Source organism: Choloepus didactylus (assembly GCF_015220235.1).
Source record: "Choloepus didactylus isolate mChoDid1 chromosome 23 unlocalized genomic scaffold, mChoDid1.pri SUPER_23_unloc1, whole genome shotgun sequence".
NCBI lineage: Eukaryota > Metazoa > Chordata > Mammalia > Pilosa > Megalonychidae > Choloepus > Choloepus didactylus.
Window position 1 is genome coordinate 2,810,977 of NW_023637590.1, and position 26,178 is coordinate 2,837,154.

General features: G+C 48.5%; 1 protein-coding gene across 16 annotated transcripts; it reads right to left on the reverse strand.

Annotated features, from left to right (window-relative positions):
• Positions 1 to 2,332: 2,332 nt before the first annotated feature.
• Positions 2,333 to 25,964, reverse strand: LOC119524937 (cationic amino acid transporter 4-like). Of its 16 annotated transcripts, XM_037823656.1 has the most exons (8): positions 25,662 to 25,964; positions 18,135 to 18,216; positions 17,575 to 17,646; positions 5,305 to 5,453; positions 4,078 to 5,050; positions 3,149 to 3,753; positions 2,885 to 2,993; positions 2,333 to 2,774 (listed from the first exon to the last, which is right to left on the reverse strand). In XM_037823656.1, exons 1-8 carry the CDS (start codon positions 25,749 to 25,751, stop codon positions 2,614 to 2,616), a joined length of 2,241 nt encoding a protein of 746 aa, XP_037679584.1. In that variant the 5' UTR covers positions 25,752 to 25,964; the 3' UTR covers positions 2,333 to 2,613. The 16 variants fall into 16 exon arrangements, with proteins under 16 accessions (XP_037679584.1, XP_037679591.1, XP_037679590.1 ...); XM_037823663.1 differs by lacking the exon at positions 17,575 to 17,646 and having other exon boundaries at positions 5,305 to 5,450; positions 25,662 to 25,963; XM_037823662.1 differs by lacking the exon at positions 17,575 to 17,646 and having other exon boundaries at positions 25,662 to 25,963.
• Positions 25,965 to 26,178: the final 214 nt, after the last annotated feature.

Consider the following 26,178-nt stretch of genomic DNA (forward strand, 5'->3'; position numbering starts at 1 on the left):
TGGAATAGACACATACAATGGATATGGGTTTGCCTTCCCTGCACGCAATGCTTCTGCCAAAACTACCATCCGTGGACTTACAGAATGCCTCATCCACCGTCATGGTATTCCACACAGCATTGATTCTGACCAAGGAACCCCCTTCACAGCAAATCAAGTGAGGGGATGGGCACATGCTCATGGAATTCTCTGGTCTCACCATGTTCCCCATCATCCAGAGGCTGCTGGATTGATAGAATGGTGGAATGGCCTATTGAAGACTCAATTACGGTGCCAACTAGGTGGCAATACCTTGCAGGGTTGGGGCAGTGTTCTCCAGGAGGCTGTGTGTGCTCTGAATCAGCGTCCACTCTATGGTGCTGTTTCTCCCATAGCCAGGATTCATGGGTCCAGGAATCAAGGGGTGGAAACAGGAGCGGCACTACTCACTATCACTCCTAGTGATCCACTAGGGAAATTTTTGCTTCCTGTCCCTGCAAGTTTAAGCTTTGCTGGTCTACAAGTCTTGGTTCCAAAAGGAGCAGTGCTTCCACCAGGAAACACAACAATAATCCCATTGAACTGGAAGTTAAGGCTGCCGCCTGGCCACTTTGGGCTTCTTATGCCTCTGAATCAACAGGCAAGGAATGGGATTACTGTACTGTCTGGGGTGATTGATCCTGACTATCAAGGGGAAATAGCACTGCAGCTGCACAATGGATGTAAAGAAGAGCTTTCCTGGAATACAGGAGATCCCATACGGCATCTCTTAATACTACCATGCCCCGTGATTAAAGTCAATGGAAAACTGCAACAACCCATTCTAGGCAGGACCACCCATGGCCAAGAAACTTCAGGAAGGAAGGTTTGGGTCACCCCACCAGGCAAAGAACTATGGCCAACTAAAGTGCTTGTTGAGGGTAAAGGGAACATGGAATGGGTAGTGGAAGAAGGTAGCGATAAATATGAACTATGGCCACGTGACCAGTTACAGAAATGAGGACTATGATGGCACGAATATTTCTTCCTTGTTTTGCTATGAGTATGATTGTATTTGCCTGTAAAGCAAATATCTTTGTTTTCTTCTCTGTCTTATCCCCTTATCATGTGACATAACCTGTATTGTTCATTTTGCTGTACTTAAGATAAAGGAAATCAATTTTAAGAGTTAATGTCACCCAAGGACTTGCACCCTATTCTGCAGATATTTAGTGTGTTTCCAGTTGTACACTACACAGCAGAGTATTGTTAGGTGAAATATGTGTCTGTTATTGTTCTCTACTTCGAGATAAAGTATTGTTTTCTGTGGTGTGCACAACTGCCTAGTTGACAAGGGGTGGACTGTGATGGTTAGGTTCATGTGTCAACTTGGACAGGTGATGGTACCCAGCTGTCTGGACAAGAAAGCACTGGCTTAATCATTGCTCTGAGGACATTTGTGGCTGGTTAATAAACTAACAAGCTGATTTATTAAATCATCAATCAATTGGCTGCATGCAGCTGTGACTGATGATGTCAATGAAGAGCATGTCTACCACTATGAGAGAATGCAGTCAGCTGGATTTAATCCAATCAGTAGAAGACTTTTAAGCGAGACAGACAGAGGACCTTCACTTCTTCAGGTGACCAGTGAAGTATTTCCTGAGGGGTTTGTTGAAGTTGCCAGTTCTTCTCCTGAGGAGTTCATCACACATCTTCACTGGAGTTGCCAGTCTGCTGCCTGCCCTATGGAATTTGGACTCATGGATACCCACAGTTGCATGAGGCACTTTCATAAAACTTATATTTATAGATATCTCTCATTGATTCTGTTTCCCTAGAGAACCCTAACTAATACCCTGTCCCTCCAGTGAAACCTCTGGGAGAATAGAAACATACATCAGAGTTGGCAAACAGTGATTGTCTCAGTCTGCTGAGGGCAGTGGGTGCACCTGTGGCTGCCTGGGTGGGCAGGGGCCCTCAGGCATGTACCCCCATGGTGTTCTGGGCCTCACCGTCCCCAGGCAGGTCCAGGGCACACTCTGTGCCATCTTGGATCCTTGGGAAGCCAAGTGCTCTCTGGACATCACAGCCCTTTCCAGGCAGAGTCCCTGGGATCTTGCCTCTGCTCAGTGGATCTGGGGATGGATCCTGACCCCAGTCATGTCGGTGCCCTGTTGGCTCTTGGAGTCCTGGGTCGTGCCTGGGGTGTGTGAGGGGGCATGTGTGGCTCCCTGCTGAGCTGGGCAGAGGGCACTGGCCCTGACCACCCCTTCACAGAGCCTTGGAGTCCCTGTGGCTCAGGGACCATCGCCTGATTCCCAGGGGAAGCTGGGTACTCATTGCCACAAAGAAAGGCACAGCGGACACGGCACAGGAAACAGGCACAGCTGAGTAGGTGTTATTGTGGATCTGCTGGGACCACAAGCCCCTTCCCTGCCTGCTCCCCACCCACAGCTGGAGCTAGTGACGATCAGTTGGCAGGTGCAGGGCAGAGCATCCTCTGCACCAGGTTGTCCCCGGCTCATCCCTGAAGATCTGGAGCTTGGCACTGGGGCTCAGGTCCTAATGTCCTCAGGCTCCCCAACCCAGGCAGGCCTGCTGGAGATTGCCCAGGATCAAAATGCAGGGACGGACAGACAACCCTGTCCAGACTCATAGCTCAGTGGGCTGCTCCATTTGGCCAGGCTCCTGGGCAGGTGACTGGCTGAGTGGCTGCACGGCCTGCCCCATCTCCACCTGGCTGTCTCCACACAAGGCCTCCTGCAGGTTCAGCTTGCTGTGCCGGATGCCATAGCCAAAATACACGCAGAGTCCTGCAGGGATGGGAGGTGGGGGTGGTGGGGAGCGGAGGGGCTGGCCCAGGCCCACCGTGCCCTTTCCCCACAGCCCACTCCCTGTATCAGGTCCCACGTCCCTCACTCACCAATGATCAGCCAGATTAACAAGCACACCCAGCTCAGGAGGCTCAGCTGCAGCATGAAGCAGATGTTGAGCAGGATGCTCAGAGCTGGTGTCAGGGGCACCAGGGGCACCTACGGGGGCAACGGCAGGGCTGGGCCTCCTTTCCCACCTCTTCAGGTGCCAGAAAAATGGACCTGTTGGCTTCCACAGCTGTTGGAGCCCTCCTTGTCCATTCTGCAGCAGTGGAGGCTGCAAGTGGGTGGGGTGCAGGGGCTGGGGGAGGTACCTGGAAAATGTCCTGCCGGTGCTGCTGCTGGTGGGCCCCCAGGACGGCGAGACTGAGCAGGAAGACGACCCCGCTGGACAGAAGCAGCAGGATGTAGCCCCAGCGAGGCAGGTGCAGGACCGAGTCCCCGAAGTTCAGCACACAGCCCAGGGTGACGGCCGAGGCCACCAGGAGGCCCAGCGCCCAGGCCACAGCCGTTCCATGTCCACACCTGTCCAGGAATCCCAGGTAGGGCCTCAGGGCTGGCCGCAGCCGCCCGGGCTCAGGGGCCACAGAATGTGCTGGAACCTCAGTCCCAGGGCTGTAGCTGGCCAGGCCTGGGGACCTGGGTGGAGAGGACTTCCGGAAGCGCAGCACAATCACGCTGGCAGCCATGAAGGTGTAGGGGAGCAGCATTCCAATGGACAGTAACTGCACCAGCGCCTCGGAATCCAGCAGCATTGCCAGGGTGGCCGTGAGGATTCCATAGACCCAGATGACCACCATGGGGATCTGCGTGTGAGGACGGACAGGGGCAAACAGCTGGAAGAAGAGCCCATCGACTGCCATGGCGTTGATGAAGAGCGGCACGATGTAGAGGTTGCAAAGCAGGATGATGGTCATGGCTGCAACAGGGGTGATGATGGGGGGTGGGTCAGCATGGGGGTGCTGGATTCTCACTTCCCACCCAGCAACTGGACACCCTGGTTTCGGTCACAGGCTCGTCAGAGAATCTGATGAGAGGTGAGTCACCTCCGCCCAGGATGGACATTCAGGGCACAATTTGGGGGATGGGTGGTTGGGTGGAGGATCTCTGAAACTGGAGAAATCCTGGGCTCTGTTACACAACAGGAGTGTCCCCTGGGGGGCTCAGGGCATGGGGGCTGCCTCCTCTCCACCCCAGCACCCAGGGTCCTGTTCCCGGATCCCACATGGCCCACCCTTCTCACCGCAGATGGAGACGGCCGCCACGATGACGCCGGCCCAGCTGTAGCCTCGCTGGAAGAAGGCATCAGCCAGGGCTGTGTATGGGTCAAGGCTGTGCCAGGGGACCATGAGGGTCAACGCCATCGAGACCAGGATGTAGGCAGTGGCCGCCAGGAACAGTCGGATGACGATGGCCTTGGGCATAGCCTGCCGTGGGTTCCGAGCCTCCTCACTGGTGGTGGCGATGATCTCGAAATCGATGAAGGCGTAGAAGAAGGTGGTGGTGCCCCCTACGATGCCTGAGAAGCCGAAGGGTGCAAAGCCGCCCTCCTGGGAGCTCCAGTTTTGCGGGCGGGCCAGGATGAAACCCAGGACGGTGGTGAAGAGGATGATGCCCAGGCTGATGGCCCTGAAGGTGCAGTGGACCCAGGAGGACACACGGACTCCACAGGAGACAAAGACAGAGGACAGAAGGAGGATGGTGGCAGCCAGGAACTCTGGGTAGGGGGCCAGGAAGGGCACCTGCCAGACACCCAGGTAGGTCTTGAAGAAGTTGCTGATGTGGTGGCTGAACATGGCGTCCAGGTAGCTGCTCCAGGCCCAGGCCGCAGTGGCGCTACCAATGAGGTACATTCGCAGCATGTCCCAGCCCACTAGGAAAGCCCACAGCTCACCCATGGACACGTAGGTCAAGAGGTAGGCAGAGGCCTTGTGGGGTACACGGGCCCCAAACTCTGCATAGCTCAGGGAAGCCAGCAGGGAGGCCATGGTGCCCAAGGTAATGGACACAGTGATGGCCGGGCCGGCCAGTTCCTTGGCTATGGCACCTGTGAGCGTGAAGAGACTCAGGCCCCCGATGCTACCCATGCTCAGCAGGGTCAGGTCCAGCAGGGACATGTGGTGATGCGATGATGTCTCCGCAGTGGACTCCTCCAGCGGCTTCACCCGGTTCAGCTTCTGGCAGAAGTACGCCAGGCCGGTGGTGCTGGGCAGTCCCTGGACCATGGTGGGTGGCAGAGAGGAGGTCCTGAGACAGTCACCAGCACCTGCCAGGGTGAGAGGGGAATGAGGGGCTGCCAAGATGGGGTCAGTGGCCTTCAGTCCTCCTGGACTGCCCATCCACAGCCTGGGACCCAGCCCTGAAGTGGGGATTCCTGACTGGCATTCAGAAACTGCTGCAGGGCTGGGATCTAGTGGGAGGGGTCCAGGTCCTGTCCCCAGGGGGATGGCAGGTGGCACTGAGGACAAACCTCAGGATGCAGAAGCTGGGAGCTCCTCCTGGGCTGGGATCTGGGAGCACTGTGGAAAACTGGAGCTTCCTGGGAGCTGAGACAGGACTCCAGGATCCAGAACAAAAGCAGCTCTACTTCCCAGGGTGTGCTGCCTGCATGCCACCCTGCTGAGACAGGCAAGAAGAGGGCACTGTGGGTAGGACAGGGGTGTTGGTCAGCTCAGATGGAGGGTCAGAATCAAGCCATAGTAAAGAGAGCCAGATGGAGAGCAGGAAGGAGGGGCGAGGGTAAAGTAGACCAGATATTAACTCCAAGAATCAGCTGAGATGGGAGAGGGGTGAGAATGGGAATTTCCACCCCCAACCTTGGCCTAAAGCCTAGCAACAGGCTGACACATTAAGCCTGGACAGAGCACAACCAGGTGCATCCCCTCTCTTGGGGCCTGCCCGTGCTGACCTCTCCATTCCTCTTGTCACTGAATTCTTTCTTTTTTTTTTTTTTTTTTTTGGTGTCATTTTATTTTATTTATTTATTTTTTTAATCATCATTTTATTGAGATATATTCACATACCATGCAGTCATACAAAACAAATTGTACTTTCGATTGTTTACAGTACCATTACATAGTTGTACATTCATCACCTAAATCAATCCCTGACACCTTCATTAGCACACACACAAAAATAACAATAATAATAATTAGAGTGAAAAAGAGCAATTGAAGTAAAAAAGAACACTGGGTACCTTTGTCTGTTTGTTTGCTTCCCCTACTTTTCTACACATCCATCCATAAACTAGACATAGTGGAGTGTGGTCCTTATGGCTTTCCCAATCCCATTGTCACCCCTCATAAGCTACATTTTTATACAACTGTCTTCGAGATTCATGGGTTCTGGGTTGTAGTTTAATAGTTTCAGGTATCCACCACCAGCTACCCCAATTCTTTAGAACCTAAAAAAGGTTGTCTAAAGTGTGCGTAAGAGTGCCCACCAGAGTGATCTCTCGGCTCGTTTTGGAATCTCTCTGCCACTGAAGCTTATTTCATTTCCTTTCACATCCCCCTTTTGGTCAAGAAGATGTTCTCCATCCCACGATGCCGGGTCTACATTCCTCCCCGGGAGTCATATTCCACGTTGCCAGGGAGATTCACTTACCTGGGTGTCTGATCCCACGTAGGGGGGAGGGCAGTGATTTCACCTTTCAAGTTGGCTTAGCCAGAGAGAGAGGGCCACATCTGAGCAACAAAGAGGCATTCGGGAGGAGACTCTTAGGCACAAATACAGGGAGGCCTAGCCTCTCCTTTGCAGCAACCATCTTCCCAAGGGTAAAACTTATGGTAGAGGGCTCAACCCATCAAACCACCAGTCCCCTATGTCTGTGGTCATGTTAGCAACCATGGAGGTGGGGTAGGCGAATACCCCTGCATTCTCCACAGGCTCCTCAAGGGGGCACTACATCTTTTTTTTTTTTTTCCTTGTTTGTCTTTTTTCTTTTTTTTTTTTTTAACTTTCCCTTCTTTTTTAAATCAACTGTATGAAAAAAAAAGTTAAAAAGAAAACAAACATACAGTAAAAGAACATTTCAAAGAGACCATAACAAGGGAGTAAGAAAAAGACAACTGACCTAAGATAACTGCTTAACTTCCAACATGTTCCTACTTTACCCCAAGAAAGTTACCTAATATAGCAACATTTCAGTGAACTTGTTCCTACTACATCCATCAGAAATTAACAGACCATAGTCATTCCTGGGCATCCCCAGAACGTTAAATAGCTTATCTGTTCTTCTTGGATTATTGTTCCCCCTTCCTTAATTGCTCTCTATTGCTAGTTCCCCTACATTCTACCTTATAAACCATTTGTTTTACATTTTTCAAAGTTCACATTAGTGGTAGCATATAATATTTCTCTTTTTGTGCCTGGCTTATTTCGCTCAGCATTATGTCTTCAAGGTTCATCCATGTTGTCATATGTTTCACCAGATCGTTCCTTCTTACTGCCGCGTAGTATTCCATCGTGTGTATATACCACATTTTATTTATCCACTCATCTGTTGAAGGACATTTGGGTTGTTTCCATCTCTTGGCAATTGTGAATAATGCTGCTATGAACATTGGCGTGCAGATATCTGTTCGTGTCACTGCTTTCCGATCTTCCGGGTATATGCCGAGAAGTGCAATCGCTGGGTCGAATGGTAGCTCTATATCTAGTTTTCTAAGGAACTGCCAGACTGACTTCCAGAGTGGCTGAACCATTATACAGTCCCACCAACAATGAATAAGAGTTCCAATTTCTCCACATCCCCTCCAGCATTTGTAGTTTCCTGTTTGTTTAATGGCAGCCATTCTAACCGGTGTTAGATGGTATCTCATTGTGGTCTTAATTTGCATCTCTCTAATAGCTAGTGAAGCTGAACATTTTTTCATGTGTTTCTTGGCCATTTGTATTTCCTCTTCAGAGAACTGTCTTTTCATATCTTTTGCCCATTTTATAATTGGGCTGTCTGTACTATTGTCATTGAGTTGTAGGATTTCTTTGTATATGCAAGATATCAGTCTTTTGTCAGATACATGGTTTCCAAAAATTTTTTCCCATTGAGTTGGCTGCCTCTTTACCTTTTTGAGAAATTCCTTTGAGGTGCAGAAACTTCTAAGCTTGAGGAGTTCCCATTTATCTATTTTCTCTTTTGTTGCTTGTGCTTTGGGTGTAAAGTCTAGGAAGTGGCCTCCTAATACAAGGTCTTGAAGATGTTTTCCTACATTATCTTCTAGGAGTTTTATGGTACTTTCTTTTATATTGAGATCTTTGGTCCATTTTGAGTTAATTTTTGTGTAGGGGGTGAGGTAGGGGTCCTCTTTCATTCTTTTGGATATGGATATCCAACTCTCCCAGCCCCATTTGTTGAAAAGACCATTATGGCTCAGTTCGGTGACTTTGGGGGCCTTATCAAAGATCAGTCGGCCATAGATCTGAGGGTCTATCTCTGAATTCTCAATTCGATTCCATTGATCTATATGTCTATCTTTGTGCCAGTACCATGCTGTTTTGGCAACTGTGGCTTTATAATAAGCTTCAAAGTCAGGGAGTGTAAGTCCTCCCACTTCGTTTTTCTTTTTAGAGTGTCTTTAGCAATTCGAGGCATCTTCCCTTTCCAAATAAATTTGATAACTAGCTTTTCCAAGTCTGCAAAGTAGGTTGTTGGAATTTTGATTGGGATTGCATTGAATCTGTAGATGAGTTTGGGTAGAATTGACATCTTAATGACATTTAGCCTTCCTATCCATGAACATGGAATATTTTTCCATCTTTTAAGGTCCCCTTCTATTTCTTTTAGTAGAGTTATGTAGTTTTCTTTGTATAGGTCTTTTACATCTTTGGTTAAGTTTATTCCTAGGTACTTGATTTTTTTCGTTGCTATTGAAAATGGTATCTTTTTCTTGAGTGTCTCTTCAGTTTGTTCATTTCTAGCATATAGAAACATTACTGACTTATGTGCATTAATCTTGTATCCCGCTACTTTGCTAAATTTGTTTATTAGCTCTAGTAGGTGTATCGTTGATTTCTCAGGGTTTTCTAGATATAAGATCATATCATCTGCAAACAATGACAGTTTTACTTCTTCTTTTCCAATTTGGATGCCTTTTATTTCTTTGTCTTGCCGGATTGCCCTGGCTAGCACTTCCAGCACAATGTTGAATAACAGTGGTGACAGCGGGCATCCTTGTCTTGTTCCTGATCTTAGAGGGAAGGCTTTCAGTCTCTCACCATTGAGTACTATGCTGGCTGTGGGTTTTTCATATATGCTCTTTATCATGTTGAGGAAGTTTCCTTCAATTCCTACCTTTTGAAGTGTTTTTATCAAAAAGGGATGTTGGATTTTGTCAAATGCTTTTTCAGCATCTATTGAGATGATCAATTGATTTTTCCCTTTCGAGTTTTTAATGTGTTGTAATACATTGATTGTTTTTCTTATGTTGAACCATCCTTGCATGCCTGGAATGAACCCCACTTGGTCATGGTGTATGATTTTTTTAATGTGTCTTTGGATTCGATTTGCAAGTATTTTGTTGAGGATTTTTGCATCTATATTCATTAGGGAGATTGGCCGGTAGTTTTCCTTTTTTGTAGCATCTTTGCCTGGTTTTGGTATTAGATTGATGTTAGCTTCATAAAATGAGTTAGGTAGTGTTCCATTTTTTTCAATGTTTTGAAAGAGTTTGAGTAAGATTGGTGTCAGTTCTTTCTGGAAAGTTTGGTAGAATTCCCCTGTGAAGCCATCTGGCCCTGGGCATTTATTTGTGGGAAGATTTTTGATGACTGATTGGATCTCTTTGCTTGTGATGGGTTGGTTGAGGTCTTCTATTTCTTCTCTGGTCAGTCTAGGTTGTTCATATGTTTCCAGGAAATTGTCCATTTCTTCTACATTATCCAGTTTGTTGCCATACAGTTGTTCATAATATCCTCTTATAATTTTTTTAATTTCTTCAGGATCTGCAGTTATGTCACCTTTTTCATTCATTATTTTGTTTATATGGGTCTTCTCTCTTTTTGATTTTGTCAGTCTAGCTAGGGGCTTGTCAATCTTGTTGATCTTCTCAAAGAACCAACTTTTGGTGATATTTATCCTTTCTATTGTTTTTTTGTTCTCTATGTCATTTATTTCTGCTTTAATCCTTGTTATTTCTTTTCTTGTACTTGGTTTAGGATTGGTTTGCTGTTCATTTTCTAGCTTCTTCAGTTGATCCATTAGTTCTTTGATTTTGGCTCTTTCTTCCTTTTTAATATATGCGTTTAGTGCTATAAATTTCCCCCTTAGCACTGCTTTTGCTGCATCCCATAGGTTTTGGTATGTTGTGTTCTCATTTTCATTCGTCTCTATATATTTAGCAATTTCTCTTGCTATTTCTTCTTTAGCCCACTGATTGTTTAGGAGTGTGTTGTTTAACCTCCAGGTATTTGTGAATTTTCTAAGTCTCTGATGGTTATTGACTTCTAATTGTATTCCATTGTGGTCAGAGAATGTGCTTTGAATAATTTCAATCTTTTTAAATTTATTGAGGCTTGTTTTATGTCCCAGCATATGATCTATTCTGGAGAAGGTTCCGTGAGCACTAGAAAAGTATGTGTATCCTGGTGTTTTGGGATGTAATGTCCTGTAGATGTCTGTTAAATCTAATTCATTTATCAGATTGTTTAGGTTTTCAATTTCCTTATTGGTCTTCTGTCTGGTTGATCTATCTATAGGAGAGAGTGATGTGTTGAAGTCTCCCACAATTATTGTGGAAACATCAATTGCTTCCTTTAGTTTTGCCAATGTTTCTCTCATGTATTTTGTGGCACCTTGATTGGGTGCATAGACATTTACGATTGTTATTTCTTCTTGCTGAATTGCCCCTTTTATTAGTATGTAGTGGCCTTCTTTGTCTCTCAAAACATCCCTGCATTTGAAGTCTATTTTATCTGAGATTAATATTGCTACACCTGCTTTCTTTTGGCTGTAGCTTGCATGAAATATTTTTTTCCATCCTTTCACTTTCAGTTTCTTTGTGTCCCTGTGTCTAAGATGAGTCTCTTGTATGCAACATATTGATGGTTCATTTTTTTTTATCCATTCTGCGAATCTGTATCTTTTAATTGGGGAGTTTAATCCATTTACATTCAACGTTAAAACCGTGAAGGCATTTCTTGAATCGGCCATCTTATCCTTTGGATTATGTTTGCCATATTTTTCCCTCTCTCTATTAATATCCTTTATTGTACCCATACCGAATCTCTTTAGTACTGAACCTTTCTCCAAGTCTCTCTGTCCTGTCTTTGTTTCTCTGTCTGTAGGGCTCCCTTTAGTATCTCCAGTAGGGCAGGTCTCTTGTTAGCAAATTCTCTCAGCATTTGTTTGTCTGTGAAAAATTTAAGCTCTCCCTCAAATTTGAAGAAGAGCTTTGCTGGATAAAGTATTCTTGGCTGGAAATTCCTCTCACTCAGAATTTTAAATATATCGTGCCATTGCCTTCTTGCCTCCATGGTGGCTGCTGAGTAGTCACTACTTAGTCTTATGCTGTTTCCTTTGTATGTGGTGAATTGCTTTTCTCTTGCTGCTTTCAGAACTTGCTCCTTCTCTTCTATGTTTGACAGTGTGATCAGTATATGTCTCGGAGTGGGTTTTTTTGGATTTATTCTATTTGGAGTTCGCTGAGCATTTATGATTTGTGTATTTATGTTGTTTAGAAGATTTGGGAAGTTTTCCCCAACAATTTCTTTGAATACTCTTCCTAGACCTTTACCCTTTTCTTCCCCTTCTGGGACACCAATGAGTCTTATATTCGGACGTTTCATATTATCTATCATATCCCTGAGGTCCATTTCGAGTTTTTCAATTTTTTTCCCCATTCTTTCTTTTATGCTTTCATTTTCCATTCTGTCATCTTCCAGGTCACTGATTCGTTGTTCAACTTCCTCTAGTCTTGTACTATGAGTGTCCAGAATCTTTTTAATTTGGTCAACAGTTTCTTTAATTTCCATAAGATCATCCATTTTTTTATTTAGTCTTGCAATGTCTTCTTTATGCTCTTCTAGGGTCTTCTTGATTTCCTTCATATCCCGTACTATGGTCTCATTGTTCATCTTTAGTTCTTTGAGTAGCTGCTCTAGGTGCTGTGTCTCTTCTGGTCTTTTGATTTGGGTGCTTGGGCTTGGGTTATCCATATCGTCTGTTTTTTTCATATGCTTTATAATTTTCTGTTGTTTTTGGCCTCGTGGCATTTGCTGAACTTGATAGGGTTCTTTTAGGGTTTGTAGACCAGTTGAAGTCCTTATCTCTAATTTATCAGATCTACAGCTTCGTGGAGTACACTTTCTCTAACTAACCAGCAGGTTTCGTCCACGAGCCACCTGTTCTCCACAAGCCAGATCTCCCCTGCTTAGCCTTTTTGGTGAGTGGGGGAGTGAGTCTTGTGGGGCCCAATTGGTGTACCAAGCTTGCGTGTGTAGTTGGTGTTGCCTGCCCTGTATGTGGGGCGTGTTTCTGGGCAGTCGGGGAGGGGGGGTGGCCCTAACAATCAAATCTCCCTGATGATCCTAGAGTTTTAAAGCTGCTGCAATAGTCTAATCCTTCAGTTCAGTCCTGCCACAGTTTGTCTCTGCCACTGACCCACAAGTCTTTGGTATTGGCGTATGGCTCCTGAGACTTGCAAGTGGGCCCCTCTTCCATGCTGTGCACCCCGGGTCCTCTGTTGAGGGATGACTGTGCTATGTCACGGGTGAGTGCCGTCCCCCCAGGGCAGTTCTGGGCTGCTGGGCTGTGTTGGGAGGCTCCCAGTCTGCTCAAATGATGGCTGAATGGGGCTCTGTTAATTCACACTGCTCCCCCTTCCCAGCTCTGGGACATTCAGCTGAGGTTGCAGGGAAGGCTAATGTCCACGCCCAGTTCTGTGGTGTGTGCCTGTTATTTGAAGCACTTCCGTCACACTGGGTTGTCTGGGGCAGCTCTGGGCTATGGGGCTGGCGATGGGCAGGAGTGTTTCCTGTCCACCAGGATGGTGGCTGTGAGCGGATACCCCCCTTTTCTTGGGAAGTTGTGTTGTTTAGTGAATTTTCTCAGCCACTGGATTATTGCCTTTTGTCTCAGAGCTCTCTTAGTTCTGCTCTTGACTTGACGTGCCCAAATTTCAATTCTTTGAAGCTTTCTGTATTGAGCTTCTTAGAGTAATTGTTTTAGAAAAAGCAAAAAGGATTTAAAAAAAAAAAAAAAAAATGGCCCTCCTCAGAGATCTAATGGGTTATTGAAATGCTAATAGACAAAGCAACCAGGGCCATTAAGGAAAGGTGCACAGGGCAGAGAGATCAGCTTTGCTTCGGGATTTGCATATGCGCCTCAAGGCCTGATCTCCGCCCTTCCCCTTTCTGTGTTCACCAGAACTCCAAAAATCCTCTGCTTTTATTTTGGAGTTTTTCGTGTTGTTTTTTTTCTATGCCTGTCTCCTCTCTGCTGGGCTGGCTGCTCTCAGAGTCTCTGGTGTCTGGTCTCAGTCTATCTATGGTTGGAGTTTGAATCAGTAGAATGAGTTTCCGATAAGAGCAGCCACTGCAGTTCTCCCTTCTCCTTCCCGGAGCTGACAGCCCCTCCTCCCCCGGGACTGAGCCTGGCAGGGAGGGGCGCGGGTCCCCTGGCCGCAAAAACTTACAGATTTCGCTGATCTCAGCAGTTCCACGTTTTCATGAGTGTTGTATGAAGTATTCCCAATGACAGATTGCTCTGTGGTGTCCAGTCCACGCAGCTCCTGGCTTTTTACCTACTTTCCTGGAGGAGTAACTAAAACATACAGCTCACCAGTCTGCCATCTTGCCCCGCCTCCCTGAATTCTTTCTTGAGACAAGAAAACCTGGCTGCACCAGAGCTCACCTCAAGTACCAACAGGGTTTCAGAAACATCTTTCTAGTGACTGTGGCAGGACGCCAAAAAAGTCATCTTCCTCTCAGGGGGCACCTGCTCACTGAAACTGCACCTCGTAAGTCATGCCACTTGGGACAGATTCCTTCCATGCTATGTGCCCTTTGGTTCTTAGTCTTCCCCTAGCTGATGGGACTGAAGTTGTCCCTAGCATAGACCATGTCTGGAACTATCCTAGGAGACAATGAGATCTGATGGAAGGAACCATATGAGGACATGCCTAATAGAAGACATGAAAATATGTATCATTAAGCCTGTAAATTACAACATGCTTCAGAGCATAACCCAAGAGGATGAGGAAAACCCTGCTCTGTTTCAGAGTACACTAGTGGAGGCTGTGAAAGAGCAGACCAATGTAGACCAAGACTCTGAGGAAGGAAACATCATGTTCAAACCTACTTTACAGGACAGTCAGGTTCAGACATAAGGAGAGAAGTGCAACAAATATCCTCAGAACTTCAAACACCTATGAATGTCTTTATGAAGACTGCCTCTTCTGTCTTTAATAACCAGAACTGGATGGCAGAGGAGGAGAGAGCGAGGAGGGACTGGAACTAGACAAGGCTCAGAGCTGTAGCTGTAAACAGTGAGCGGCCACCTCAGGGTCACACAGGGCAGAAGCCACCAGGAACCTGTCATCAAGGCAGAGAGTCAGGGCCCTGGAAGCAAGAGTGTGCCCAAGGATGAAAGGAGCCCCAAGGATGGAGACAGCCCCACGGCTCTGTCCATGCTGTGAGAAGACAGGACAGTGGGCCTGAGAGTGCATCAGGCCCCCATGTAGAGCCAGGCCTCCCCCAAAGCCCTGGTGGCAGCCCCTGACCAGGATTGATGGGGCTGCCAGATCAAGAGTTCATCCTCCCAAACTGTCACTCCTCAAAGTTTGTGAGAGCCCCAGTACCAACCCAGGTGGGGAAGTCCAACATTTCTGCATTCTTCCCCAGTAGCCAAGGGAATATTTCCCCTACAAGAATATCCTCATTCCCTGTCCAAATTACTTTTGGATGTATGAGAATTTCATGCTAACCTGTCAAATCTACCAGATCTCACCTCCTATTCAAAGTTCCATGTAATTATGATGTTTGAATAAACTGACCATACAAGTTAAATTATTTAGTGTGCTGCAGAAAACATAGCTCCTGCACCAAGGAAACTTCTCTTCCCTTGGTCTCTCACAGAAGTTGAAGTTTTGAAACAGTCAATATTGTCCTTTACCCTTTGGACCATTAAATTTTTAACTGATACGGGAAACACCTATTCTGTCTTAACCCCTCCCTCTGACCCCCTCTCCTCTAAAACCTTTCCCATAGTGAGACTAAATGGGAAGCCTCAGGCTCCAGCCTTCATCCCACCTCTACCCTGCAATACCAGAGCATCCCACGCCACATCTAGGAGGAGGCCTACTGAAAGCATTAGGTGCTCAAATCCAAGTCACAGGCTGTCTGCAGAGCAAGAACCTGAGAGCCCCATTGAAAATATGTTAGCATTAAGTATGGTGTTGACTGAGGCTGAGAGCACTCCAGAATCTCTTTCCTCAGTGTTAAGAAATCAAGTAGATCACAAAATCTGGGAAACAGACCTGCCAGGGAAAGCAATTCACATGCCCCCTGTTGTAATCCAGCAGAGGAGAGACCTGCTTTTCCCAAGGGACAGTTCCTCCATAAGCAGGAGGACATTAAAGCTATTCAACCCCTTATCAAAAATTTCTAAAACCAGGCCTTCTTATGTCCTGCCAGCCCCCTTGCAGGACTCCCATTATTCTACCCATTACAAAGTTAAATAAGACTTACCAGCTGGTGCAGGATCTTAGAGCCAGAAATCACGTTGTCATTCCCTCCACCCCACAGTCCCTCACCCTTAAACCCTCCTTGTGCCAGTTTGAATGGATTATGTCCCCCAGAAAAAGCCATATTCTTTGATGCAATCTTGTGGGGCAGACGTTTTAGTGGGGATTAGATTGGAACCCTATGAGTGTTTCCATGGAGATGTGACCCACCCAACTGTAGGTGATACCTCTGGTGAGATAATTTCCATGGAGATGTGGCCCATCCCATTCAGCGTGGGTCTTGATTCCTGGAGCACTATCAAACTCAGACAGAAGGAGTGAGCTTGCTACAGCCAAGAGGGACACTTTGAAGAATGCACAGGAGCTGAGAGAGGAGCTGCAGATGAGAGACAGTTTGAAGATGGCCACTGAAAGCAGACTCTGGCTCCAGAGAAGCTAAGAGAGGACAAACAAGAGCAACTAAGAGTGACATTTTTGGGGAACTGCAGCCTAGAGAGGAACATCCTGGGAGAAAGCCATTTTGAAGCCAGAACTTTGGAGCAGACACCAGCCACCTGCTCTCCCAGCCAACAGAGGTTTTCTGGACACCATTGGCCATCCTCCAGTGAAGGTACGCAATTGATGATGTGTTACCTTGGACACACAGAATGTAATTGTGTAACCAAATAAACCCCCTTTTAAAAAAGCCAATCCATTTCTGGTATTTTGCATACCAGGCTGCATTAGCAAACTAGAACACTGCTCAATAGCATTCGGAGCTCCACCAGGTGGTACTCAGTTCTGGATCTAAAGGATGCCTTCGTCTGCAGCCCTCTACATCCAGATTCCCAGTTTCTATTTGGCTTTGAGTGGTAAGGGCCCAGGGAGACAACCCCCATCCAGCTCACTGGGACAGGCTTGCCCCAAGGGCTCAGGGACAGTCCTCATATTTTTGGGATGCAACAGCCCAGGATTTATCCCTCCTCCATTTCGAGTCTACCTCTCTCCTTCAGTGTGTGGATGATTTATTAATTTGGAGTCCAAACAGGGCAGCCTCCCTTAGGGACTTCTTATCAATTGAGAGAATTCAAGCTATGCTCTTAGTACCACCCCCCTGAGACCAAGATACAATTAAGAACCTTCCTAGGAATTGCAAGGTATTGCATAATATGGATACCACAATTTGAAGAAATTGCCTGGCCTCTGCATGAGACCACTGGGGGTGTAGACAATGCCCCTGTAGAGTGGGGACAGAACAGGCTACTGCCTTCCCCACCCTCAAAAGTGCTCTCACCAGCCTGCCTGCCCCAGGCCTGCCCAAATTACACTAGCTCTTTATTGTATTTGTGATGGCAAGTAATCAGTTGCCTTGGCTGTCTTGGTGCAAGTCCTTGGCAACATTCCTGGACCTGTTGCTACTTTTCAAATCCATTAGATGATGCAGCTCATGGCTTTGTCACTGCAGTCAGGGCAACTGCCTCACTTTTCAAACAAGCCACCATGTTAATGTGGGACAAACTCTAACAATACATACCCCACAAAGTCAGGGGCATTCTAGAAGCAAAAGGACATGAGTTGGTTTCACATGGTAGGCTCCTGAAGTATAAAGCCCACCCTTAGACACAATGGAGGTTCAAAACCAATTCTGTACCACCCTGAACCCAGCCATTCTATGGCCAGTAAGCTCAGACCAAGAGAGTTCACTCCTCGAGCCCTCATGCACAGAGACACTGGCTCAGAATTATTCTATAGGCCAGACTCACAAGACCATCCTGTAGACTTCCCAGAGTGAGAGCAGTTCACAGACGGGAGCAGCTTTGTAAAAGAGAGAGTAAGTAAAGCAGGATATGCTACTTTCTCCATGCAGGAAGCCATAGAAGCAAAGCCTCTTCCCTCTGGGACCTCAGCCCAAAGGCCGGACACTTAGCCCTTACTAGGGGGTTACTGCCAGCAGCCAGGAAAGGGTTAACCTCTACCCGGACTCTATGTCAGTTTCTCCCACTGCACACTCACTCTGCTATCTGGAGGGAAAGAGGTTGCTCACTAATGATAAGTCTCCTGTCAGACAAGAAACAACTTACCTGCTAGAAGCTGTGCTCCTTCCTCAGGAAGTTTGTACAATCCACTCCCCAGGGTCTGAGAACCCTGACTCTCTGGCAGCCAAAGGAAATGGCAGAGAAGACAAAGCTGCTAAAGCAGCTACAAGACCCTTCTCTGTGCTAGCATTAGACCCTGACCCCTCTCTTCCCCTTACGACTCTTGTCTACATCCAGGAAGAAGATAAACTTCATAAAGAAACAGGGTGTGTGTATCACCAAATGGATGGCTAGTCTGAGAAGGGAGAGTGTTCCTGCCCAGTGAGGGGCAGTGGAGGGTCATCCAAGCCCCCACCAGCCACCCCCCTGGGCAGGGAGGCCCTCGCCACTCTAGCACGGAAAGTACCTGAAGGAAAGAATTTAGGCAAATCCATTAAGAAGGTAATTCAGAGTTGTGTTTTCCTTGCTATTAACAACCCAAATTCCAGCACCTCGCCCAGCCACCAGCCCTCACACCCCAGTGCAGAGATGGGGAACCCACCCAGGAGAGGACAGGCAGGTGGACTTCACCCATGTGTCACCTTGTCAAGGATTCAAGTACTTACTAGTCCCTGTAGATACTTCACAGGGTGGATAGAAACATTCCTCAATCAAACAGAAACTGCTCACACTGTCTCTAAGCTCCTCCTGAAAGAAATGATCCCAGATTTGGGCTGCCTGTTTCCATCCAAAGTGATAAAGGTCAGACTTCATTATCCAAATCACCCAAGGGGTGGCTGCAGCCATTGATGTAAAATGTCCCCTCCCCTGTACCTGGAGACCTCAGGCCTCCAAGATAGTAGAAAGAGCCACCAAACATTAAAACAGACCCATACTATGTCAAGAAACCCATCCACCATGGGTAGCAAATCTTTCCTGGGAAACCTAGAACATGCTTAGCTCCAGAAGAGCTGCTCCTGTTGAGCCCTTTTGAGATGGTTTATGGGAGATGATTTTCAATCCACATTTAATGTTAGACCCCGAAATTCATCCTCTAACTAAGTGCTTTACTTCTCTAGGATCACCCAGAAGTTGACACAGGACTTAGGGGCCCAGTTCCTTCCAGCCCCAGGACCAGGCTTGCCCATTTGTAAAGTAAAACCTGGGGACCGTGTCCAAGTCAAAACCTGACAGGAGAGAAGCTAAGATGGTGGCTAGGTGAGACAGGGCAAAAAAACACCTCCGTGAAAAATACTAGATAAAAACCAGAAAGTGACCCAGAACACCAGTTTCAGTGATGCACCAGCTGGACAAGGTCTGCTAAATTCACAGGGACCGTGCACTTGGTGAAACCAGGAGTCTGCATTCTGAAATGAGTGAGTAAGCTGGCGGGAAGTCCCACGGCCACGCTGCTGTGTGGGGAAACCAGGGGTTGGCTTTTGGAGACGGCCTAGTTCCTTATAAAAAAAAAATAACCCAGGAGCAGCTGGAGTCACGATGGTGAGAACCATGCAGTGAAGCATGGCAGGAGCGGGCTGTGCCAACCTCTCGGTGTCTGGCATGGAGGATAGCCTGCTGCTGATTTCCTCAGGGCCACAGGGGCAGAGGGGAGAGCAAAAAGGAGACACAAACCATGCCACTTGCAGCTGGCTCCCCAGCATGCTGGTGACACTCCTGCCCAGGGCTCGACTCACATCCCAGAGCCACACCAGGAAACCCAGTCTGATGGGGAGTGTGTCCCACAGCACTGCACACACACCACAATATCGGCCATGGACAGTGGCCTTCGGTGCACCCACAGCTAGTTGTCCTGGAGCTGCGAAGGCAAAGCTGTGTGAAAAGGGGGGTTGAGATGCCCCATTCAGCCATCTTTGCATCAGGCTGGGAGTGCCCCTGCACGACCCAGCAGCCCGGGGCTTCCCTTGAGGGATGGCACGCACTTGTGACGTAGAACAGCCTTCCCTCGGCAGAGGTCCTGGAAGAGCACGGCTGAGAAGGGGGGCCCACTCGGAATTCCCAGGGACCCCACATCAATGCTGGGGACTTGTGGGTCAGCAGCAGAGAAAATCTGTGGCAAGACTGAAATGAAGGCTTAGACTCTTGCAACAGCTTTGAATCTCCAGGAATGCCTGGGAGGTTTGAATATTAAAGCTGTCCTGCCTCCCTAACCACCCAGACACACACCCCACATACAAGGCAGACAGCTCCAATAACAAACCCAAACTTAGTCCACCAATTTGTTCAAGAACCAGACACCCACACACCACAAAGACAAAGTTGGGGAGAACTGACTTGGGGGGATCGGTGACTCGCAGATGCCATCTGCTGGTTAGTTGAAGAAAGTGTATGCCAGCAAGCTGTAGCTCTGACAAATTAGAGATTGGTATTTTTTATAACTTGAAAGACCCTATCAAGCAAAGCAAATGCCAAGAGGGAAAAAACAACAGAAAATCTTAAAGCATATGATAAAACCAGACGATATGGAGAACCCAATCCCAAACACCCAAATCAAATTATCAGAAGAGACACAGTACCTAGTGCAATTAATCAAAGAACTACACTCAAAGAATGAGAACACGGCACAGGATATAAAGGACATGAAGAAGACCCTAGAAGAGCATAAAGAAGAAATTGCAAGAGTAAATAAAAAAATAGATCTTATGGAAATAAAAGAAACTGTTGGCCAAATTAAAAAAACTCTGGATGCTCATAATACAAGATTAGAGGAAGGTGAACAATGACTCAGTGTTCTAGAGGACCACAGAACAGAAAATGAAGGAACAATAGAAAGAACAGAGGAAAAAAATGAAAAAATTGAAATGGATCTCAGGGATATGATAGATAAAATAAAACATCCAAATTTAAGATTCATTGGTGTCCCAGAAGGGGAAGGGAAGGGTAAAGGTCTAGAAAGAGTATTCAAAGAAATTGTTGGGAAAACTTCCCCAATCTTCTACACAATATTAATACACAAAGCATAAATGCCCAGCGAACTCCAAATAGAATAAATCCAAATAAACCCACTCCAAGACATTCTGATCAGGCTGTCAAATACTGAAGAGAAGGAGCAAGTTCTGAAAGCAGCAAGAGAGAAGCAATTCACCGCATACAAAGGAAACAACATAAGACTAAGTAGTGACTACTCAGTGGCCACCATGGAGGCGAGAAGGCAGTGGTGTGACATACTTAAAATTCTGAGAGAGAAAAATTTCCAACCAAGAATACTTTATCTAGCAAAGGTCTCCTTCAAATTTTAGGGAGAGCTTAAATTTTTCACAGACAAACAAATGCTGAGAGAGTTTGCCAATAAAAGCCCTGCCCTACTTCAGATACTAAAGGGAGCCCTACCAACAGAGAACAAAGAAAGGGGAGAGAGATATAGAGAATTTTAGCAGACATATATAGAACCTTACATCCCAAATCACCAGAACACACATTTTTCTCTAGTGATCATGGAACTTTCTCCAGAAGAGACCATATGCTGGGACATAAAACAAGCCTCAATAAATTTGAAAAAAATGAATATATTCAAAGCACATTCTCTGACCACAATGGAATACAAATAGAAGTCAATAATTTTTATTTGTAACTCCACTATTTACTTCTTACAGGATATAAAATACATACACTCTAATAACAAATCAATGGTTTTGGACTCAATGTAAAATAATGTAATTTTTAACAAGAACTATATAAAGGCAGGGGAATGGAGGAGTATAGGAACATAGTTTATGTGTCCTATTGAAGTTAAGTTTGTATCAAAGAAACACAAGATTGTTGTGGACTTAAGAGGTTAAATTTAAGCCCCACAGTAAACACAAAGAAATTATCAGAGAATATGACCATAGAGATGAAAAGTAGAGAATGGGTCACGAGAAGTGGGGGAAGGGGCAATGGGGAGTTAAGAAATGAGTGTAGGGCTGCTGTTTGAGGGGAATGGAAATTTCCAGTAATGGATGGTGGGATGGTGATAGCATTACAACATTCTAAATGTGATTAATCCCACCAATGGAATGCTAGGGAGGGGGTGGAATGGGAAGATTTAGGTTGTATATGATACCACAATTGAAAAAAAAAAAAAAAGACAGTCTAAATAGATGACAACTGAATGCCAAGTATTTTCCTGGATGGGATCTGAGGATGGAGGACAGGAGGCTCAAAGGGACATGGTTGGGACATAAGAAAAAAAAAAAAAAGGAAATACAGAATTGAAGCTTTGTATCAATGTTGAATTTCTTGAACTTCTCAGCTGTGCTTAATGGGATTGCATAGAAGAATGTTCTTGTTCACGGGAATTGTATATGTGAATTGCAGTGTTTACTCCAGGATGTGTGCAGCTTGCTCTCATATGTTCAGAAGACAGAGCAACAGATGATGGATGATAGGGAGGGAGGGAGGGAGGGAAAGAAAGAAGTGGTGTGACAGCATGTTAAAGTTGTGAATCAGGGTATTGGGGGAGGGGGGTCAGGGTGTGCTGTGTGTGGGGTTTGTATTATTTTTCCAACTGTTCCTGTAACTTTGAATTTATATCAAAATAAAATTAAAACAAAAAAACCTGGCAGGAAAACAGGCCTGGCTCCCAGCTGGAGCCAAATGGAAGGAGCTCACTCAGGAATTCCTGTCACTCCCCCAGCAGGTAAAGTCAGAGGAATCCCCAGCTGGGTTCACCCTCCCAGGACCCACCTTCCCTCCAGGACCCCACGGGCACCCCTGACAAGAGGGAATCCTGCACCTGCCGGCCACTGGGAGGATTAAACTCCTGTGGAAAAACAAAGCTAAGAGCCCTCCTCACAGCCACCTCATGAGTCCCGGACCCCATCTCTCAGCAGACAGCACCAGCCAGAGCCGAGGACCACCCCCTCCTGGGGTGGCAGGACAGGCTGCCAAGCTCCAAACAGCAAATGGCTGGATGTGGGCAAGTCAGGGAACCAACGTGTCAGCACACCCCATTCCAGCCAAAAATGGGAACTCTGCCTCTTAACCCAATCCCACACTATAAAACTTTTCCAAAACTAAATGTCTGCCCCTCCTCCTTCAGGACGTATCAAGCAATTTAGCTCACAGCAGCATTTGACATCCCTCTTTCTGCATCATTATGGGGGGCCCTGTGCTGGAATGTCACTGCCCCCTGGGAAACATCTCTCTCCCCTCTGTGTGTTGTCTAACCCTCCTCTTCTGGTGCTTCACGGTTGGGGTCCCTGGATGCCCAAGTCTGTAATCTTGTCTTCTGGGTCTCTCCTGGAGGAGTGAAACTCTAGACCTAGAAAGGCAGGCCCCTTAGCCCAGAAGGGGATGAACCGAGTCTCCCACCATCACTGAGTGGTGCTGTTTCCGCAGCCAGTCCCCTGATGCCCCGGGTGCTGTCACTCCACTAAATAGGGCTTAGGGGAACCTCTTGAACTGTGAGTCATCTTCTCCATATTGTCACAGCAGGCCCAGCCCCACCTGTAGCCCCTCAGTGCCCAACACCCCCCACTTAGGAAAATGTTGTCCCCTCTCTAATGTAGGGGGCTCATGGGAAAGATCACAGTGGGAGCCAGACAACAGCATTATCCACCTTAAAAACTAAACTCTGCAGAACCTGTCCACACTGCCTGCCCAACTCCCATTACAGGGGCTGGACTCACTTCTTCTACCAGAACAATCCAAGCCCAGCAGATAGGGAGTGACTGGCCTTGGCAACAGTGACCCAGTCCTCACTGGAGGATTTTCATGAACTTCCTCCACATAGTGGAATTTTCTTCTCATGTGGATCCACAGCACACTCAAGCCTTCCTCCTCTCTCAACAGGCTCTGCACCCCCTTTTCCCTGACCCCCACTCTCTCAGTGGTGATGAACAACGGGAAATGCCTCTACCCCTTACTGCATCCCACAGGCTGACTAAAATGGCCGACCCTTCACTAAAACCCCTTCTCCCACCTTAGGAACATCTACATCTGCTGGGACAGAACTGCAGCCATAGTGGGAGCCAACAGGTTTATGGTAACTTGTCCTTAGAACTCTCAAAAAGCTGCACCACAGCCTGTCAATCCCTGTGACTCCTACAAACCCAAACAGATTCCCCAGCGGCTGCGGTTTTGCAAAACAGGTGAGCACACACTAGACAGAGTAACCACTGCCCAGGCAGGAACATCCTAAAAAAAGAAACCTGCTTTAATGTGAGCAAATCCCACGAAGTGGCAGGGACCATCCAAGACCTACAGGATCAAGCAGTGAGGCTAAGAGAACATGCTAATGAAGCCTGGCCTCTTCCCAATTTCCCTAAACTGCTATCCTGGATCCTTCCTTTTGTGGGAATTCTTGCTTCCCTCCTTGTCCTTTTCTTACTGGTCCCTGCTTGTTCAACCTTCTTGCCAAATTTCTCTCCAACAGGCTACAGGCTTTTCATGATAAACTCATGCTGATTCGCAAATACACTGACCTCCCAGGCCCAGACCAACCCCTCCCTGCCTCTCCCAGGATAGAGAGATCTACCCCCATGGGGACAGGGACACTGCCATGACAGCAGGAAGAAGCTCCAGAAGACAGACTTCATCCCTCAGCTTCCCCTTAAGATTAGGGTGCATTACTCTCTCAGGGGGAACTGAGGCAGGCTAGAGGAGGGCACTCTGGGCCGGCCAGGGGGGTCAGTCCGCTCAAATGGAGGGTCAGCATCGAGCCATTGTTGAGAGAGCCAGATGGAGAGCAGGAAGGACGGGCCGAGCAGAAGGGGCCCCAACCCTAAGCATCAGGTGAGATAGCCAGGTGGGGGGAACGGGGTGAGGGGGAGTTAAGCCAGAGTGGGGACAATGGGAATCCCCACCCCAACCCTGGCCTAAACCATAGCAACAGGCTGACATACAAAACCTGGCTACAGCTCAACCAGGTGCAGCCCCTCCTCGGGCAGGCCCCGCGCCCACGATTTAGTTAAGAAGAGGCAGGAAGCAGATGGGGTGGGGGGCTCAAGTCCAACGTGATGTGTGTCTGTTTAAGAAGAAGGGAGTTTGGACACAGGCAGCAGAAGGCCGTGTGACAATGAGGCAGAGAGCGAGGTGCTGCAGCTGCCAGCCAAGGGAGGCCAAGGTGTGCCAGCAAACCCCAGAAGTTTAGGGGCAGACAAGGACGGGGCCTCCCTACAGCTCTCAGTGGGGCAGGGCCCTGCCGGCCTTTGATGTTGGACGTCCAGTCTCTAGAACCCTGAGACAACGCAACTCTGCTGCTGGCAGCCACCCAGTTTGCAGATACCAAGACCCCCTCCTCTCTGGTGCCATCACCCCTTCTCTGTGTCCCAGGACCCCGGCTGCAGGATGACCCTCCTGCTAGTGCATCTGGGCAGTGCAGTGCTCCTTGGGGGTCAGCCACAGGTAGGGGGTGCTGGGCAGCCACAGAGGGGGGTTTCTGGGGTCTGGAGGGTCAGGTGCAGGACATGGTCTGACCCCACCCCCTCCCCACCTTACCTGTGATGAGGCCTCTCCTCCATCTCCCACTGACACCCACAGGCCCAGGTGAGAAGGCCTGGTTGGGGAGGGGGCTCTGCATCCCTGATCCGCCCACCTACCCCAGGCTCGGCACCTACCACAGAGGCAGCTGCTTGTGCTCAGGGCAGCTGCCAAGGCCCCCACCGCACGGAGCCCGTTGTCCCGCAGGGTCAGCCGCTTGATGGAGGGGTGGGGGGTCACGGCGGAAGCCAGAGCCCGGGCCCCCTGGAGCAGAGCAGAGGGGCCCCGACACAGCTGCCCCCACCCTGCTCCTGCTGCAGGCTCAGCCCGCCCTGTGCTCTCCCACTGGGGGCCCTGCCCTCCCCTCCCCCTCTGTGGGTGCCCTTACCTCACCCCTGCCACTGCCCCCCACAGCTGCCTCCCGGATGTGGGGGAGGGAACCCGCCTGGCACAGAGGGGTCCGAGCAGTGTGGGATGGAGGCAGCACTCACCCAGGGAGGGAATCGGGAATCCCATGACCCCCACCCCTCACCAAGCCCGGCCCCCAGGGTCCCTCCAGGCCGCAGGTCCAGCTCTGGGGGCTCCCTTCACACAGAAAGCAGGAGGCGGGCACGATGCCGGGGGTCCGGCAAGACCCCAGAGAGAGGGCGACCCTGGCCAGGTCTCCAAGCCCACGGGGGCCTGGGGGGAGACAAGGAAAGAATGGGGACCCCTCCCTGGTGTCCTCCGCCTACCTCCTCCCCTGCCGTCCATCGTCCATCACTGTCTGCTCCCTGCTTCCCCTTTAGACTTGCTGCTTCCTGCCTGACGCAATAACGCTGCATAGTTTCCCCTCTGGGTTGTGAAATCCCAGCCCTCACCCCATTTCAGGCTGGGGCACCCTTTCTTACACTGCTGGGCAGGGTTTTGGTTTTGGTTTTGATTTTTCATTTTACCGACATTCTGGAAGCGCGTTCCAGGGCTGCAGCATGGCGGGGCGGCCCCGGCACCCACACCCGGGTGTGCACCCCGCCCGACAGGGGCTCCCTGCCCACTCGGGCCCCGGCCCGCCCCCTGCGCCCCAGACGGAGGAGCCCCGAGGCGGGGAGACAGGCCCGGCCCACCCTGCCCGGGGGCGTCCTGGGTCCCCAGGTCGAGTCCGAATCCGCGTCCGACCCTCCTCGGCCCGGGACCCCCGCCCCCCGCCCGGCCGCCGCCTCCTCCCCGTCCCCCGACCCCTCGCGGGGACCCCCACGCCCTCGCCCCTGGCGC